This window comes from Salmo salar, chromosome ssa01 (genome assembly GCF_905237065.1).
Source record: "Salmo salar chromosome ssa01, Ssal_v3.1, whole genome shotgun sequence".
NCBI classification, from domain to species: domain Eukaryota; kingdom Metazoa; phylum Chordata; class Actinopteri; order Salmoniformes; family Salmonidae; genus Salmo; species Salmo salar.
Genome location: NC_059442.1, coordinates 142,573,124 through 142,590,530, shown reverse-complemented (window position 1 = coordinate 142,590,530; position 17,407 = coordinate 142,573,124). Strand labels below are relative to the sequence as shown.

Sequence of the window (17,407 nt, the reverse complement as noted above, 5' to 3'; positions counted from 1 at the left end):
GTATGTGTGTTATATTAAAAATAGAGGGAGTAAAATGTAGGCAAGCAATAAACATTTCAGAACAACTAGTAGTCGAATAAGACATGGGAAAGATGACGAATTTTGGCAAAGAGATTTATTTACAGACTAAAACACTTGAAACAAATAGCCAAACCGAAAACTACAGACATTACTAGTGCCTCCCCCGCGATCAAACCGCCATAAAAAATCTAATCAAACGCAGCCTAACGTGATCATTGACAGCTGCCTTGAAGGACACAAATAAAAAATGCTTTCTGCTACTAAGACCAGTGAAATGTAGGCTAAACTGACAACGGAGTGAAGAGCAGAAATCTCAACTAGCAAGCAAGTCGCAGCAATGAAGAACTGAGTGAGTGCGCGTTCACGTGACGAGGGGCGAAGAATTCTGGCAGGGAGGAGATTTTAGGGACAACACCTGTTTTATTTTTATTTTATTTTCATTCACCTTTATTTAACCAGGTAGGCTAGTTGAGAACAAGTTCTCATTTACAACTGCGACCTGGACAAGATAAAGCAAAGCAGTTTCACACATACAACACAGAGTTACACATGGAATAAACAAACATACAAACATACAGTCAAAAAGTCTATATACATTGTGTGCAAATGAGGTAACATAAGGGAGGTAAGGCAATAAATAGGCCATGGTGGCGAAGTAATTACAATATAGCAATTGAACACTGGAATGGTAGATGTGCAGAAGATGAATGTGCAAGTAGAGATACTGGGGTGCAAAGGAGCAAGATAAATAAATAAATACAGTATGGGGATGAGGTAGTTGGATGGGCTATTTACAGATGGGCTATGTACAGGTGCAGTGATCTGTGAGCTGCTCTGACAGCTGGTGCTTAAAGTTAATGAGGGAGATATGTGTCTCCAGCTTCAGTGATCTTTGCAGTTCATTACAGTCATTGGCAGCAGAGAACTGGAAGGAAAGGCAGCCAAATGAGGAATTTGCTTTGGGGGTGAACAGTGAGATATACCTGCTGGAGCGCGTGCTATGGGTGGGTGCTGCTATGGTGGCTTTACCTAGCAAAGACTTGTAGATGACCTAGAGCCAGTGAGTTTGGCAACAAGTATGAAGCGAGGGCCAGCCAACGAGAGCGTACAGGTCGCAGTGGTGGGTAGTATATGGGGCTTTGGTGACAAAACGGATGGCGCTGTGATAGACTGCATCCAATTTGTTGAGTAGAGTGTTGGAGGCTATTTTGTAAATGACATCGCCGAAGTCGAGGATCAGTGGGATGGTCAGTTTTACGAGGGTATATTTGGCAGCATGAGTGAAGGAGGCTTTGTTGCGAAATAGGAAGCCAATTCTAGATTTAATTTTGGATTGGAGATGCTTAATGTGAGTCTGCATGGAGAGTTTACAGTCTAACTAGACACCTAGGTATTTGTAGTTGTCCACATATTCTAATTCAGAACTGTCCAGAGTAGTGATTCTGGACGGGCGGGCAGGTGCAGACAGCGATCGGTTGAAGAGCATGCATTTAGTTTTACTTGCATTTAACAGCAGTTGGAGGCCACGGAAGGAGAGTTGTATGGCATTGAAGCTTGTCTGGAGTTTAGTTAACACAGTGTCCAAAGACGGGCCAGAAGTATACAAAATGACGACACGTCTGCGTAGAGGTGGATCAGAGAATCACCAGCAGCAAGAGCGACATCATTGATGTATACAGAGAAGAGAGTCGGCCCGAGAATTGAACTCTGTGGCACCCCCATAGAGACTGCCAGAGGTCCGGACAACAGGCCCTCCGATTTGACACACTGAACTTTGTCTGAGAAGTAGTTGGTGAACCAGGCGAGGCAATCATTTGAGAAGCCAAGGCTGTGGAGTCTGCCGATAAGAATGTGGTGATTGACAGAGTCGAAAGCCTTTGCCAGGTTGATGAATACGGCTGCACAGTATTGTCTTTTATCGATGGCGGTTATGATATCGTTTAGGACCTTGAGCGTGGCTGAGGTGCACCCATGACCAGCTCTGAAACCAGATTGCATAGCGGAGAAGGTACGGTGGGATTCGAAATGGTCGGTAATCTGTTTGTTAACTTGGCGTTCGAAGACCTTAGAAAGGCAGGGTAGGAGAGATATAGGTCTGTAGCAGTTTGGGTCTAGAGTGTCTCCCCCTTTGAAGAGGGGGATGACCGCGGCTGCTTTCCAATCTTTGGGAATCTCAGACGATACGAAAGAGAGGTGGAACAGGCTAGTAATAGGGGTTGCAACAATTTCGGCATATAATTTTAGAAAGAGAGGGTCCAGATTGTCTAGCCCGGCTGATTTGTAGGGGTCCAGATTTTGCAGCTCTTTCAGAACATCAGCTATCTGGATTTGGGTGAAGGAGAAATGGGGGAGGCTTGGGCGAGTTGCTGTGGGGGGTGCAGGGCTGTTGACCGGGGTAGGGGTAGCCAGGTGGAAAGCATGGCCAGCCGTAGATAAATGCTTATTGAAATTCTCAATTATCATGGATTTATCGGTGGTGACAGTGTTTCCTAGCCTCAGTGCAGTGGGCAGCTGGGAGGAGGTGCTCTTATTCTCCATGGACTTTAGTGTCCCAGAACTTTTTTGAGTTTGTGCTACAGGATGCATGGGTCATCTGTGTGTTCACCCGCACCCGCCTGCAATTGATAATAACACATATGCAACTGCCCAACTATTGGCTACGTGAAAAGTGAAAATCTGAGGCCTGCACCCGACCCTAACCCACTAATATAAAAAAAATGCGCTGTAGGCTACAGTCACAGACAGCTGACCAATTTTTGAGAGGGGATGCAGGATTTTTTTTGTTGCCTGATTTAGATAGGCCTATGTTTCCACTTATAACTTCCGAAATTTTGGTAGGCTATTTGTTAGTCAACTTGTCTATAATTAGATACATGCAGCTTCTCTTTTGTCATTACAGTTGAAGTCAGAAGTTTACATACATCGAGGTTGGAGTCATTAAAACTCGTTTTTCAACCACTCCACAGATTTCTTGTTAACAAACTATAGTTTTGGCAAGTCGGTTAAGACATCTACTTCGTGCATGACACAAGTAATTTTTCCAACAATTGTTCACAGATTATTTCATTTATAATTCATTGTATCACAATTCCAGTGGGTCAGAAGTTTACATTCAATACACTAAGTTGACTGTGCCTTTAAACAGCTTGGAAAATTCCAGAAAATGATGTAATGGCTTTAGAAGCTTCTGATAGGCTAATTTACCACATTTGAGTCAATTGGAGGTGTACCTGTGGATGTATTTCAAGGCCTACATTCAAACTCAATGCCTCTTTGCTTGACATCATGGGAAAATCAAAATAAATCAGTCAAGACCACAGAAAAAAAGATTGTAGACCTCCACAAGTCTGGTTCATCCTTGGGAGCAATTTCCAAATGCCTGGAGGTACCACGTTCATCTGTTCAAACAATAGTACACAAGTATAAACACCATGGGACCACACAGCCATCATACCGCTCAGGAAGGAGACACGTTCTGTCTCCGAGAGATGAACGTGCTTTGGTGCAAATCAATCCCAGAACAACAGCAAAGGACCTTGTGAAGATGCTGGAGGAAACAGGTACAAAGATATCTATTTCCACAATAAAACAAGTCCTTTATTGACATAACCTGAAAGGCCACTCAGCAAGGAAGAAGCCACTGCTCCAAAACCACCATAAAATAGCCAGACTACGGTTTGCAACTGCACATGGGGACAAAGATTGTACTTTTTTTGAGAAATGTCCTCTGGTCTGATGAAACAAAAATAGAACTGTTTGGCCATAATGACCATCGTTATGTTTGGAGGAAAAATGGAGAGGCTTGCAAGCCAAAGAACACCATCCCAACCGTGAAGAACGCTGGTAGCAGCATCATGTTGTGGGGGGTGCTTTGCTGCAGGAGGGACTGGTGCACTTCACAAAATAGATGGCTTCATGAGGCAGGAAAATGATGTGGATATATTGAAGCAACATCTCAAGACATCAGTCAGGAAGTTAAAGCTTGGTCGCAAATGGGTCTTCCAAATGGACAATGACTCCAAGCATGCTTCCAAAGTTGTGGCAAAATGGCTTAAGGACAACAAAGTCAAGGTATTGGAGTGGCCATCACAAAGCCCTGACCTCAGTCCTATAGAAAATGTGTGGGCAGAACTGAAATCTAGTTGACATTGGTAAAGTTCTCTGTCATCTTTGCTTCTTTTAACGAGCAAAGACGTTTAGGGAACGAGGAGAAAATGCAATTACTGAAAATGCTGAATGAAATAAATCATATTTCTCCACAAGTAGAGCCTCACAATCATCACACATTACATAGCCGGAACTGTTATCCTCTTTTACCATTTCACCAAGCATTACCTTTCGCAGCTTTTCTCTTATTTAATTAAACTCTGACATTGTCCATTTTACCTCCATAACTTTTCCTGCCCGTTCCCAATAACATTTGGCGATTGGCGTGTAGGCTATTTGGTGCGCATACAGGCACACGCTTTGATCACACCAACAGTGTTACATTTTGGTACACCAGAATTACATTCATTTCCAATGAAACGCTGCGTTTGCCATGCAGCATTGTGTTGCAGAGGCAGTTGTAGTCCGTTTGGTGTGGTGCATACATTGGATTTATCGAACATATGCGTCAAACTGTATGCGCAGACAGAAATGGTAGCAGAAAATGAATGTTGAACTTTTGTTGCATACATATCCAGATTATGCTGCGTACTATTTTGCGCAATGACACTGTCGGTGTGTACCTGAGGCTTCATCACACTGACAGTGTCATTGCACAAAATGGTACACAGCAACATTCACCTTCTGCTACCATTTCTGTCAAGCCATCACACCAAACGCACTGCAACTGCCTCCGCAACGCAATGCCGAAAAGCAAATGCAGCGTTTAATTGGAAATGAATGTAATTCTTGTGTGCCAAAATTCAATGACACTGTTGGTGTGATCGCAGCGTTAAATTTAAGCTTACGCACTAATGCCAGATAGCCTAAAATAATGAAATAAAAACGTTAATGTAGCCTATAGATATAAATTGCACAAGAGTTATACATTTATGGATTTTTTTTAAAGGTATTGTTTTCTCTTTATTCAACCCTTTAACCGCAGGGATTGCGGGTTACGAGTCAACCTCCGCATCACTAAGACACACACTACATTTCCCCCTGCTGTTCATTTTTAGAATGTGTCTCTTGCGTTGAGTCTGGTATTTCATTAATTTTCTTCCCACTGACGGATGGATGGAAAGTAGGATGTGAGTTTCAATAGAGACATACATTGCATATCAGACAATTAACAAATATTTGTATGCGTATGGATCAACCATTCCTTCAGACAGTTGTCTCTTTAAAAGATAGAAAAGGTCTCAAACAGTCACTTCACTTACAGTCAATTATCATAACAGTTTAAGAAATATAAATAGCATACTCCTATATCTAAAATGACTACAGTATGACACATTAGGACTATTGTATAATTTTATCAACAGACACATACAGAAATCTCTACAGAATCATTACTTCAGACTAAAATAAACAAAGAATAAATTAGAAATATATCTCCCATCAAAAAACTTTCTGCATACCTCTTCAATGCAGACAGACATAAGGGCCTAATTTTGGCCAATTTGATTACATTCAAATACATTGTGAAGCTTTGATAGTATTCTATTAGTAGGATGTACAAATATTATAAGTAGTTCAGTACCATTTTATCAGCAGGTATAATGCAGTACTACTTGTTGTAAGCATTAATGAACCCTTTCACTGTTATATTATCAACTCATATGATATGCCTTATGAAAGTGTTACCCGTAATTCTATATCATTGACACTACAGTTACAGTACTTCAGCAGTTACAGTACTTCAGAGGTCAGTGCAGTATGGTGACACTGCGGTCAGCCACAGCAAATGCTGGCAGCAGCGGGCCACTGAAGGCGTGTCTGACCGAGTGCAACACAGCACTGGAGTCTGGGTCATAAAATACCAGGGTCTGACTAGGCCAGTCCAGGAGTAGCCCTAGACTCTTGGGCTTGTGGACCACATGCAGGGGTGTGTTCTTCCCCGCATGGCAGAAGGATAAGTCCCCATCGTATTTGGAGAGCACCCAGGACTGGACGTTGTAGCCCAGGCGGGAGTCGTTGCCCGAGCCCTTGCGCCCCATGCTGGAGTAGCATACCCCCACCTTGAAGGCCCCGCTCTCACCCATATCAATCACCCAGCTGTGGGTGCCGGAGGAGATGGCCAGGGTGCCCAGCGCATTGGGCCAGCAGTCGAAGCGCGCCGGGTCGTAGGGCGGTGACTGGCGTGACCGCTTAGGCAGGAAGGTCAGAGTGCAAAGGTCTTCTGAGAGGGAAAGTACGGAGCTGACGGTGCGCTCGTCAAATGTTAGATTTGCTGAACCATAAGCTTAAGAGAGAGAGGGAAGAGAAGAGTGTATTTTTATTCAGAATTAATTAAGCACTTATTGCCAGTTGTTCAAACACTATTAACTGCAACTATTTGAAACTACTGTATCCTGAACAACTAGAAGTTTCCCTGGCCTGTATCATGTTACCAGTTGGTCCCAGCAGTATGGCGCTGGCCCACAGGCCCCTCATGAGTTTGCTGTCACTACAGCTGGCGTTCAGGTTGAGATGGTCGGTGTCATGAGGCTCACCCACCCCCTCTGCCTCCTCAATCCTGATACACACACACACACACACACACACACACACACACACACACACACACACACACACACACACACACACACACACACACACACACACACACACACACACACACACGGCAAGTAATGTCAATCTGGCTAATGAACAACGCAGGATTGCTTCACCAAGTGGTTGAGGAAATATACATGTCAAAACAGAATATTTACCTCTCAGCTATTTCCTGGCCAGAGGTCTGAAACACAAGAGAGCATCAACGATCATTTACAGCAATCAAGTGTATCATTATTAACATCATCATCGTTTGCACCACCATCACCACTCTTGTTCGCCACCTATTGTTTAATCCTTCTATCTTCCACATCTATACACTCCCGCGTCCCACCCTCTATTGTTGCTCTAAATAATTTAGAAACACCCTGGAATGCTGATGCTATGTATTAGGATGCTGTGAAGCCACCGGTCAGCCATTTTGGTACTCCCCAGTAAGAGCAGTTCTCCAAAGGAATGTATGGAATATCATGTAAAAGTATGCCTTAAAGGAGCAATCTGCAGTAGCTACATTCATTTTTGGACTTATAAATTAATGATTTGTACCCATTGATTCTTGAAGAATATAACTTAAATGCCTCATGAGCTTACTTCAACTTGTCGTACCTCATGAATACCCAAAATATAAGCTTGTTTTACTCCAATGTTTGTCAACAAAGTGAATGTAAACAAACACTGTATAGCTGCAAAACATAGTTAAAACTATCCTTTTTATATAATTGACGTTGAGTACAATGGTGGGTGAGTGACAAGATTGAGGCACTGTGGCTTCAACACAGCACCCCCTATGAGTCATCTAGTGTGTATTTATTTTATTTGACCTTTATTTAATCAGGTAGGCCAGTTGAGAACAAGTTCTCATTTACAACTGCGACCTGGCTAAGACAAAGAAAAGAAGTGCGACACAAACAACAATAGAGTTACACATGGAATGAACAAACATGCAGTCAATAATACAATAGAAAAAGTCTATATACAGTGTGTGAAAATGAGGTAACATAAGGGAGGTAAGGTAATAAATAGGCCATAGTGGTGAAATAATTACAATATAGCAATTAAAACACTGGCGTGCTAGATGTGCAGAAGATAAGTGTGCAAGTAGAGATACTGGGGTGCAAAGGAGCAAAATAAATAAAATAAATAACAGTATGGGGATGAGGTAGTTGGACGGGCTATTTATAGATGGGCTATGTACAGGTGCAGTGATCTGTGAGCTGCTCTGACAGCTGGTGCTTAAAGTTAGTGAGGGAGATATGAGTCTCCAGCTTCAGTGATTTTTGCAGTTCGTTCCAGTCATTGGCAGCAGAGAACTGGAAGGAAAGGAGGCCAAAGGAGAAATTGGCTTTGGCGGTGACCAGTGAGATATACCTGCTGGAGCGCGTGCTACGCGTGGATGCTGCTATGGTGACCAGTGAGCTAAGATAAGGCGGGGCTTTACCTAGCAAAGACTTGTAGATGACCTGGAGCCAGTGGGTTTGGCGATGAATATGAAGCGAGGGCCAGCCAGCGAGGGCCAGCCAACGAGAGCGTACAGGTCGCAGTGGTGGGTAGTATATGGGGCTTTGGTGACAAAACGGATAGCAATGTGATAGCAAATTGGATGCAGTCTGAGTAGAGTGTTGGAGGCTATTTTGTAAATGACATCGCCGAAGTCAAGGATCGGTAGGATAGTCCGTTTTACGAGGGTATGTTTGGCAGCATGAGTGAAGGAGGCTTTGTTGCGAAATAGGAAGCCGATTCTAGATTTAATTTTGGATTGGAGATGCTTAATGTGAGTCTGGAAGGAGAGTTTACAGTCTAACCAGACACCCAGGTATTTGTAGTTGTCCACATATTCTAATTCAGAACCGTCCAGAGTAGTGATGCTGGACGGGCGGGCAGATGCAGGCAGCGATCGGGTGAAGAGCATGCATTTAGTTTTACTTGCATTTAAGAGCAGTTGGAGGCCACGGAAGGAGAGTTGTATGGAATTGAAGCTTGTCTGGAGGTTAGTTAACACAGTGTCCAAAGAAGGGCCAGAAGTATACAAAATGGTGTCGTCTGCGTAGAGGTGGATCAGAGAATCACCAGCAGTAAGAGCGACATCATTGATGTATACAGAGAAGAGAGTCGGCCCGAGAATTGAACTCTGTGGCACCCCCATAGAGACTGCCAGAGGTCCAGACAACAGGCCCTCCGATTTGACACACTGAACTTTGCCTGAGAAGTAGTTGGTGAACCAGGCGAGGCAGTCATTTGAGAAACCAAGGCTGTGGAGTCTGCCGATAAGAATGTGGTGATTGACAGAGTCGAAAGCCTTGGCTAGCTCGATGAATACAGTTGCACAGTATTGTCTCTTATCGATGGCGGTTATGATATCATTTAGGACCTTGAGCGTGGCTGAGGTGCACCCATGACCAGCTCAGAAACCAGATTGCATAGCAGAGAAGGTACGGTGGGATTCGAAATGGTCGGTGATCTGTTTGTTAACTTGGCGTTCGAAGACCTTAGAAAGGCAGGGTAGGATAGATATAGGTCTGTAGCAGTTTGGGTCTAGAGTGTCTCCCCCTTTGAAGAGGGGGATGACCGCGGCTGCTTTCCAATCTTTGGGAACCTCAGATGATACGAAAGAGAGATTGAACAGGCTAGTAATAGGGGTTGCAACAATTTCGGCATATAATTTTAGAAAGAGAGGGTCCAGATTGTCTAGCCCGGCTGATTTGTAGGGGTCCAGATTTTGCATCTCTTTCAGAACATCAGCTATCTGGATTTGGGTGAAAGAGAAATGGCAGAGGCTTGGGCAAGGTGCTGTGGGGGGGTGCAGGGCTGTTGACCGGGGTAGGGGTAGCCGGGTGGAAAGCATGGCCAGCCGTAGAAAAATGCTTCTTGAAATTCTCAATTATCATGGATTTATCGGTGGTGACAATGTTTCCTAGCCTCAGTGCAGTGGGGAGCTGGGAGGAGATGCTCTTATTCTCCATGGACTTTACAGTGTCCCAGAACCTTTTGGAGTTTGTGCTACAGGATGCAAATTTCTGTTTGAAAAAGCTAGCCTTTGCTTTCCTAACTGCCTGTGTATATTGGTTCCTAACTTCCCTGAAAAGTTGCATATCACGGGGGCTATTCGATGCTAATGCAGTACGCCACAGGATGTTTTTGTGCTGGTCAAGGGCAGTCAGGTGTGGAGTGAACCAAGGGCTATATCTGTTCCTGGTTCTACATTTTTTGAATGGGGCATGGTTATTCAAGATGGTGAGGAAAGCACTTTTAAAGAATAACCAGGCATCCTCTACTGTCGGAATGAGGTCAATATCCTTCCAGGATACCCGGGCCAGGTCGATTAGTAAAGCCTGCTCGCTGAAGTGTTTAGGGAGCGTTTGACAGTGATGAGGGGTGGTCGTTTGACCGCAGACCCATTACGGACGCAGGCAATGAGGCAGTGATCGTTGAGATCCTGGTTGAAGACAGCAGAGGTGTATTTGGAGGACAGGTTGGTTAGGATGATCTCTATGAGGGTGCCCGTGTTTACGGATTTGGGGTTGTACCTGGTAGGTTCATTGATCATTTGTGTGAGATTGAGAGCATCAAGTTTAGATTGTAGGATGGCCGGGGTGTTAAGCATGTCCCAGTTTAGGTCACCTAACGGCACGAGCTCTGAAGATAGATGGGGGGCAATCAATTCACATATGGTGTCCAGGGCATAGCTGGGGGCAGAAGGTGGTCTATAGCAAGCGGCAACAGTGAGAGACTTGTTTCTGGAAAGGTGGATTTTTAAAAGTAGAAGCTCAAATTGTTTGGGCACAGACCTGGATAGTAAGACAGAACTCTGAAGGCTAACTCCGCCCCCTGTGGCAGTTCTATCTTGTCGGAAAATGTTATAGTTAGGGATGGAAATTCCAGGGTTTTTGGTAGTCTTCCTAAGCCAGGATTCAGACACGGCTAGGACATAAGGGTTGACAGAGTGTGCTAAAGCAGTGAATAAAACAAACTTAGGGAGGAGGCTTCTAATCTTAACATGCATGAAATCAAGTTGTCACGTCCTGTCTAGTAATAGGGATTTTTTGTTATTGTAGTTTGGTCAGGACGTGGCAGAGGGTATTTGTTTTATGTGGTTCGGGGGTTATGTGTATGTAGAGGTGTGTTTTATTTATGTGTTCCGGGGTTTTGGTGTATGTTCTTGTTTTGGTATTCTAGGTTTTTCTAGTTTTAAAAATGTCTTTGTTGGTCTGTGTGGCTCTCGATCAGGAACAGCTGTACATCGTTGTTCCTGATTGAGAGTCATATATAGGGAGCTTGTTTTCACCTGGTTGATTGTGGGTAGTTGTATTTGCACTGCTGTTGTTTAGCCTGCAAATCTGTTAGCTGTCGTTCTTTGTTTATTGTTTTTTCCGTGTTCGCTATAATAAATATAATTATGAGCACGCAACCCGCTGCGCCTTGGTCTCTACATTACGACACCCGTGACAGAACTACCCACCAACCACGGACCAAGCAGCGGGGAAAGGAGCAGCAGGAGAAGAATTATATGGACTATCTGGAAACCTGGACATGGGAGGAAATTCTGGACGGGGCTGGACCTTGGCATCAGGCTGGGGAATACCGTCGCCCACTGGAGGAAATAGAGGCAGCCAAGACGGAACGGCGCCGGTATGAGGCATTGTACGCGCCGATGGGGAAGCCGGAGAGGCACCCCCAAGAATTGTTTTTGGGGGGCACATGGGTAGTTTGGCTGGGCCAAGGATGAGCCCTAAGCCAGCTCTCCGTGGTTATTATGGTGAACATATGGAGTGGAGAGCGCCGAGGTATGCTGAAGTGCGCACGATCTCGCCCATACGCACGCACAGTCCGGTGCGAGTGATCCCAGCCCCTCGCAAGTGCCGTGCTAGAGTGGGCATCCAGCCTGGTAGGAGGATGCCTGCGCAGCGCATTTGGTCACCGGTGCGCCTCCTAGGTCCAGGCTTCCCTACGCCCGCTCTACGCACGGCATCCATCAGGCCCCTGCACAGCCCAGTTCGCCCTGTGCCAGCACTTCGCTTGTGCAGGGCTACTAGTTCCATCCTGCCAGGACAGGTTGTGCAGGAGGTGCGATCGAGACCGCCAGTGCATCTCCACGGCCCGGTATATCCAGTACCGGCACCACGCACCAGGCCTCCAGTACGTCAGCCCAATCCTATTCAGCCTGTTCCCGCTCCTCACACTAGCCTTGAAGTGTGTGTCTCCAGTCTGATACCTCCAGTACCAGCCCCACGCACTAGGCTTGCAGTGCGTCAGCTCAGTCTCGAGCTTCCGACGACAGTGCCCCGTCCAGAGTGTCTGATGACAGTGCCCCGTCCAGAGTGTCCGACGACAGTGCCCCGTCCAGAGTGTCCAGTACCCCATCCAGAGTATCCGGCAACAGTACCCCGTCCAGAGTATCCGGCAACAGTACCCCGTCCAGAGTATCCGGCAACAGTGTATAGTCCGGAACCGAGGGAGAAGGCCTACGGTCCGGAACCGAGTGAGACGGCCTACGGTCCGGAACCGAGTGAGACGGCCTACGGTCCGGAACCGAGTGAGACGGCCTACGGTCCGGAACCGAGCGAGACGGCCTACGGTCCGGAGCCGAGCGAGTCTGGCTACGGTCCGGAACCGAGCGAGTCTGCCTATGTCCGGAACCGAGCGAGTCTGCCTACGGTCCGGGACCGAGCGAGTCTGCCTACGGTCCGGGACCGAGCGAGTCTGCCTACAGTCCGGGACCGAGCGAGTCTGCCTACAGTCCGGGACCGAGCGAGTCTGCCTACAGGCCAGAGCTCCTAGAGTCATCCTACAGTCCGGAGCTTCCAGAATCGCTCTACAGTCCAGAGCTCCGAGAGTACAGTCCAGGGTCTACAGGGACACAAGTCAGGCCGAGGTATTTGGGAGGAGTGGACTGGTCAGGGAGTGGTTTTAGGCCCGAGCCTAAGCCACCTCCACTGTAGGAGGTTTGGGGAGAGGGGGTGTAGCACAGAAGCCGTCGTTGACGGCAGCCACCCTCCCTTCCCTCCCTTTAGTTAGGGGTTTCTTTTTTATTTATTTTTTAGGTGCATACGGGGTCTGCACCTTTGGGGGGGGGGGGGGGGGTTAATTTCACGTCCTGACCAGTAAAAGGGATTTTTTTGTTATTGTAGTTTGGTCAGGACATGGCAGAGGGTATTTGTTTTATGTGGTTCGGGGGTTATGTGTATGTAGAGGGGTGTTTTATTTATGTGTTCCGGGGTTTTGGTATTCTAGGTTTTTCTAGTTTGTATATTTCTTTGTTGGTCTGTGTGGCTCTCGATCAGGAACAGCTGTGCATCGTTGTTCCTGATTGAGAGTCATATATAGGGAGCTTGTTTTCACCTGGTTGATTGTGGGTAGTTGTATTTGCACTGCTGTTGTTTAGCCTGCAAATCTGTTAGCTGTCGTTCTTTGTTTATTGTTTTTTCCGTGTTCGCTATAATAAATATAATTATGAGCACGCAACCCGCTGCGCCTTGGTCTCTACATTACGACACCCGTGACACAAGGCTTTTACGGTTACAGAAGTGAACAAATTAGAGCGCCTGGGGAATGGGAGTGGAGCTAGGCACTGCAGGGCCTGGATTCACCTCTACATCGCCAGAGGAACAGAGGAGGAGTAGGATAAGGGTACGGTTAAAAGCTATGAGAACTGGTCGTCTAGTATGTTCGGAACAGAGAGTAAAAGGAGCAGGTTTCTGGGCACGGTAGAATAGATTCAAGGCATAATGTACAGAAAAAAGTATGGTAGGATGTGAATACAGTGGAGGTAAACCTATGCATTGAGTGACGATGAGAGAGATATTGTCTCTAGAAACATAATTTAAACCAGGTGAGGTCACCGCATGTGTGGGAAGTGGAACTAAAGGGTTAGCTAAGGCGTATTGAGCAGGGCTAGAGGCTACAGTGAAATAAGGCAATAATTACTAACCAAAACAGCCATGGACAAGGCATATTGACATTAGGGAGAGGCATGCGTGGCCGAGTGATCAATTGGGTCCAGTGAGTAGCTGGGCGAGCTGGAGACTTGGCAATTCAGACAGCTAGCGGGCCGGGGCTAGCAGAAGTGCCTTAGAGGGACGTCGCGACGGAAGAAGTCAGTTGTAGCCCCAGTGTATATATAAATCTTTGGTCTCTCCCTCCCTTCCTGTACCCATCTCCCTTACTCACTGCCAGCTGTATGTCCGGTGTGTTTGTGAGGGTGTGCACCAGACGTGTGCGTGTCTGTGTGAGCATAGCCAGGGCCTGGCCCCAGTGGGCTCTCTGGGTGAGGAGGCACTGCTCCACCCTCTCCTCCTCCCTCTGCACCGCTTCCAACAGCCGCTGTTCCTCCTCCTCCACCGCCTCCCTCACCACACTGAGCTGGGCCACCACTTGCTCCCGAGCCCCGCTCGCCTCTACCTGCATGGACACACAGCAGAGGGCATAGGGGACACAGCAAAAAGATTTGATGGAATCCATTAGATATCTGTGTGTAGAGCTTGCGATTCCGAAGCTGTATGTAGTGTAAGCACATAAGGGACTGAGTGTGAGTGTCACAGGGCTGCTCACCTGCAGTGCCCGCTCTTTAGCAGTCAGGGTCTGGTTGATAAAGCGCTCGATGCGCTGGGCCTGCAGCTGCATTTTCTCACATATGTCAACCAGTTGGTTCTGTTCCGGACAACACACACACACACACACACATTCAGTGACTGGCATAAAAAAAGACTAGTGTTGGACTTGAAAACCACAGAGCTGATCAGGTATATTTTCAAAAGCAGGGACCCCTATCCTGATAAGCCTATTCCTGTAGTGCTGAACTGCCATCACCAACATGTCATTGTGTATCCTGAAATAGAAAATAATTTAGAAGAGCACTGATGATAATTGATGCTGCCTCTTCCCAACAGCTTGAAATTCTTGTCTCCTCACATCCCATGACACATCAACAGGGGCAACTCCTCAGTCTGGTGTGAGATAAGTGTGGCACACCCTACACACCCACCAGGCATGTGAACACACACTTTCGAAACACAAACCAGACGGCCCTTTGCACTGTAGTACCCCAGGTAACCAAAGGTATACTCAGTTTGCCTGTTGCATTCTCACTCCTAACTCTAGGAAAACAAAGTCTCCTGGCCCCATTCACTGTGACAAAGGTCCATATGATGCACAATATGCAGCTTAAATGTAACTGCTCAAAAAGGACATGGTGTTATTAATAGGTGGTATATTCTAATGGTATTACTACATGAGACTACATCTGGATAATATAATTCCAGGAAAAGTCTGGGCACTCACCCTGACGGCTGTCACTCTGCTGGCCAGGGGTGTCACTGTGTGGCCCTGGCAGGATCCCACTATGGTGCAGTGCAAGCATATGAGTTTCTGCTCGGAGCTGCAGAACCAGTCCAGGTCTGATTCATGTTCCATGCAAAGTTCCGATTCACCTGAGAATATACCGGATTCTGAGTCGGAGGTGGTCACCACTGATGTAGCAGCAGCCTTTCTAGACAACCTGGAGACGACTTTAGCTGACTGAGTTTCATGTTGGTGTACATCCAACGAGAAGAAAATCGGCTGTTGTAAATCCATATTAAAGTCTCCCGAACTTTCTCGAACTTCCACTCCAGTGTCTGGGTCGTCTCGCAAAGACACAGGTGTCAAATCACATGATTCTGGCTCCGCGCTCATGGCACGTCAAATAGCCTACTAGGCTAATAGCAATAGTACGCGACAGGTGGCTTCAGTAGCCAATCTACTGCAGTTATAACACAGGTGTATCAAGGTATGAACACGGAAGTAACACTTACACTAGAGCTGAAAAGCAAGTTTAGCAACAACTGCAACAACGGGGCAGTGTCAATGAAAACGATTTTTGTTCGGATGTTATTGGCTATCATTGATTTTATGCTACCTCCTTTACCTGTATGATGACAATGTTTCGATGTTGTAATTTGACCTCACAACATCCTATATCGCAATGACCCTCTCTAGTCGAATTGTAGGCTTACGTTGATTTGATTTATTAGGATCCCCATTAGCCGACGCCAATGGCGACAGCTAGTCTTACTGGGGTACGACACATAACGAAAAATACATTCTAAAAAGACAACAATTTACATAAAACAAATTTAAAGAGGAGGACGACTGTATGGACATTATATCTGAATGGCCGACTGACGTGAATCTCCTCTTGAAACAGATTGAAATATGGGACCAATGACGTCTCAGAAAACCTTTATGATATTTTAGCTTTCAGTTAAAAAACCTACATGATATTTTAGCTTTACATATATTATAGTTTAGTATAGGCTAAATAGTCCGACAATAGTTGGAGCTATATATTTGAATATTGTATAATTCAATTAAACAAAATAAGCCTACATTTAGCGTCGGCTATCCCGGAATGGTATAGGCTAGGCCTAAATGCCAATGATGAAAGTGTATTTTGAGACTCTTGTGCCACGTTCAAAACAACTGGGAACTCGGATAACTACGACTGGTAAAAATCGATTTGAACCGTCATCCAACTCGGAATTACAATTTGGGAATTCGGCCCTCTTTCTAGAGACGCGACTATCTGACCTGAAGGTCACTGACGTCACGATTTGACGTCGTATTTTCCGAGTTCCCAATTGTTTTGAATGCGGCAACATGACCGAGTTTATTACTTGCAATTCAGAATTGGATGACCATTCAAAGTCCGTGCTTAATTTTTTTCAGTTTCCATTTGTCTTGAACGCACTGAAGTCGGAGATTCCTGAGTTCCCAGTTGTTTTTAAACGCAGCAATATGCACATGACTGATTATACTGGGGGTCGTTCACTTCATGTCCGAAACTCTGATAGGACTACCTGGAGTTTCTGATTTGGGAAGTATCAGAATAAACCAATAGGAAGCTCTATGCAAATAATTTACGTTAATTTTAACTCGGAGGTTCAGAGTTTCCAACTTGATTTCAACGTGGCATTAGAACGTTTTATAAAATAAATTGCGTACTGTATTTTATAAAATAAATTGCGTACCCTATTTTATAAAATAAATTGCGTACCGTAAACCCCACAGTAAACGTGTAGGTCTAATCTAGGTTTCTAGCCTATGCCTAGCACCTTTGGCCATTTTAATTAGGCCTAAATAAACTTAACATCAAATGTATTTAAAGTGCAATTTCAGAGATACATTTCCATTGACGGAAATAAAATGCACAAAAAGGGAAAGGGGGATAAAAACTGTTGCATTAAAAAATGTAATCGTTTTTATTTTGAAGGAGGAAACAGACAACCACCTGTCTGGTGGACTAAATAAGGGGTTCTCCTCAGGGACTCCCATGCCTTCCATGTATTTGAACTATTCCACAACTAGCAAACCAGTTTCAAACTGTCAACAAAACATCAAGCCCTTGACTGTGTGAACCAGGTGAGTTAGTTCAGGGCTACAATACAATTGTGAAATGTCTAGGTTTGAGAACCACTGGACTAAATAACGCAGAACACTTGAATCAGAGTGTAGAAATGTACTCTGAATCGAATAGCTAGGCCTACTCGAAATCTACTCGGAATCTAACAGGGATTACAATCACATAAAACAGGGCAGGGCAATCCAAGCGTCGTTCCATCCATGGGCTACTCCTGCCTGGCACCCGGCAACCCTACCGCTTCTGTTTTCGCGCTAAAATGACAGAGCACTGTCGGAATACACAGGAACAAGC

At 45.6% G+C, this 17,407-nt stretch overlaps 1 protein-coding gene across 1 annotated transcript; it reads right to left on the bottom strand.

The window, feature by feature from the left end:
* Positions 1–5,467: 5,467 nt before the first annotated feature.
* On the bottom strand, positions 5,468–16,065 carry bspry (B-box and SPRY domain containing). Its single transcript, XM_014135147.2, has 6 exons — positions 14,998–16,065; positions 14,269–14,367; positions 13,888–14,118; positions 6,882–6,907; positions 6,561–6,685; positions 5,468–6,412 (listed from the first exon to the last, which is right to left on the bottom strand). The coding sequence occupies exons 1-6, from the start codon at positions 15,388–15,390 to the stop codon at positions 5,877–5,879; spliced, it is 1,410 nt and encodes a 469-aa protein (XP_013990622.1). The 5' UTR covers positions 15,391–16,065; the 3' UTR covers positions 5,468–5,876.
* Between the last annotated feature and the right edge of the window lie 1,342 nt (positions 16,066–17,407).

Coding starts and splice junctions, on each gene's coding strand:
- bspry (XM_014135147.2), bottom strand. CDS start 15,390: ATGAGCGCGGAGCCAGAATCATGTGATTTGACACCTGTGTCTTTGCGA. Junction 6,908..13,887: donor CACCGGACATACAGCTGGCA/GTGAGTAAGGGA, acceptor CTTGTGTTTCAG/ACCTCTGGCCAGGAAATAGC. Junction 6,686..6,881: donor GGCCAGGAAATAGCTGAGAG/GTAAATATTCTG, acceptor TGTGTGTATCAG/GATTGAGGAGGCAGAGGGGG.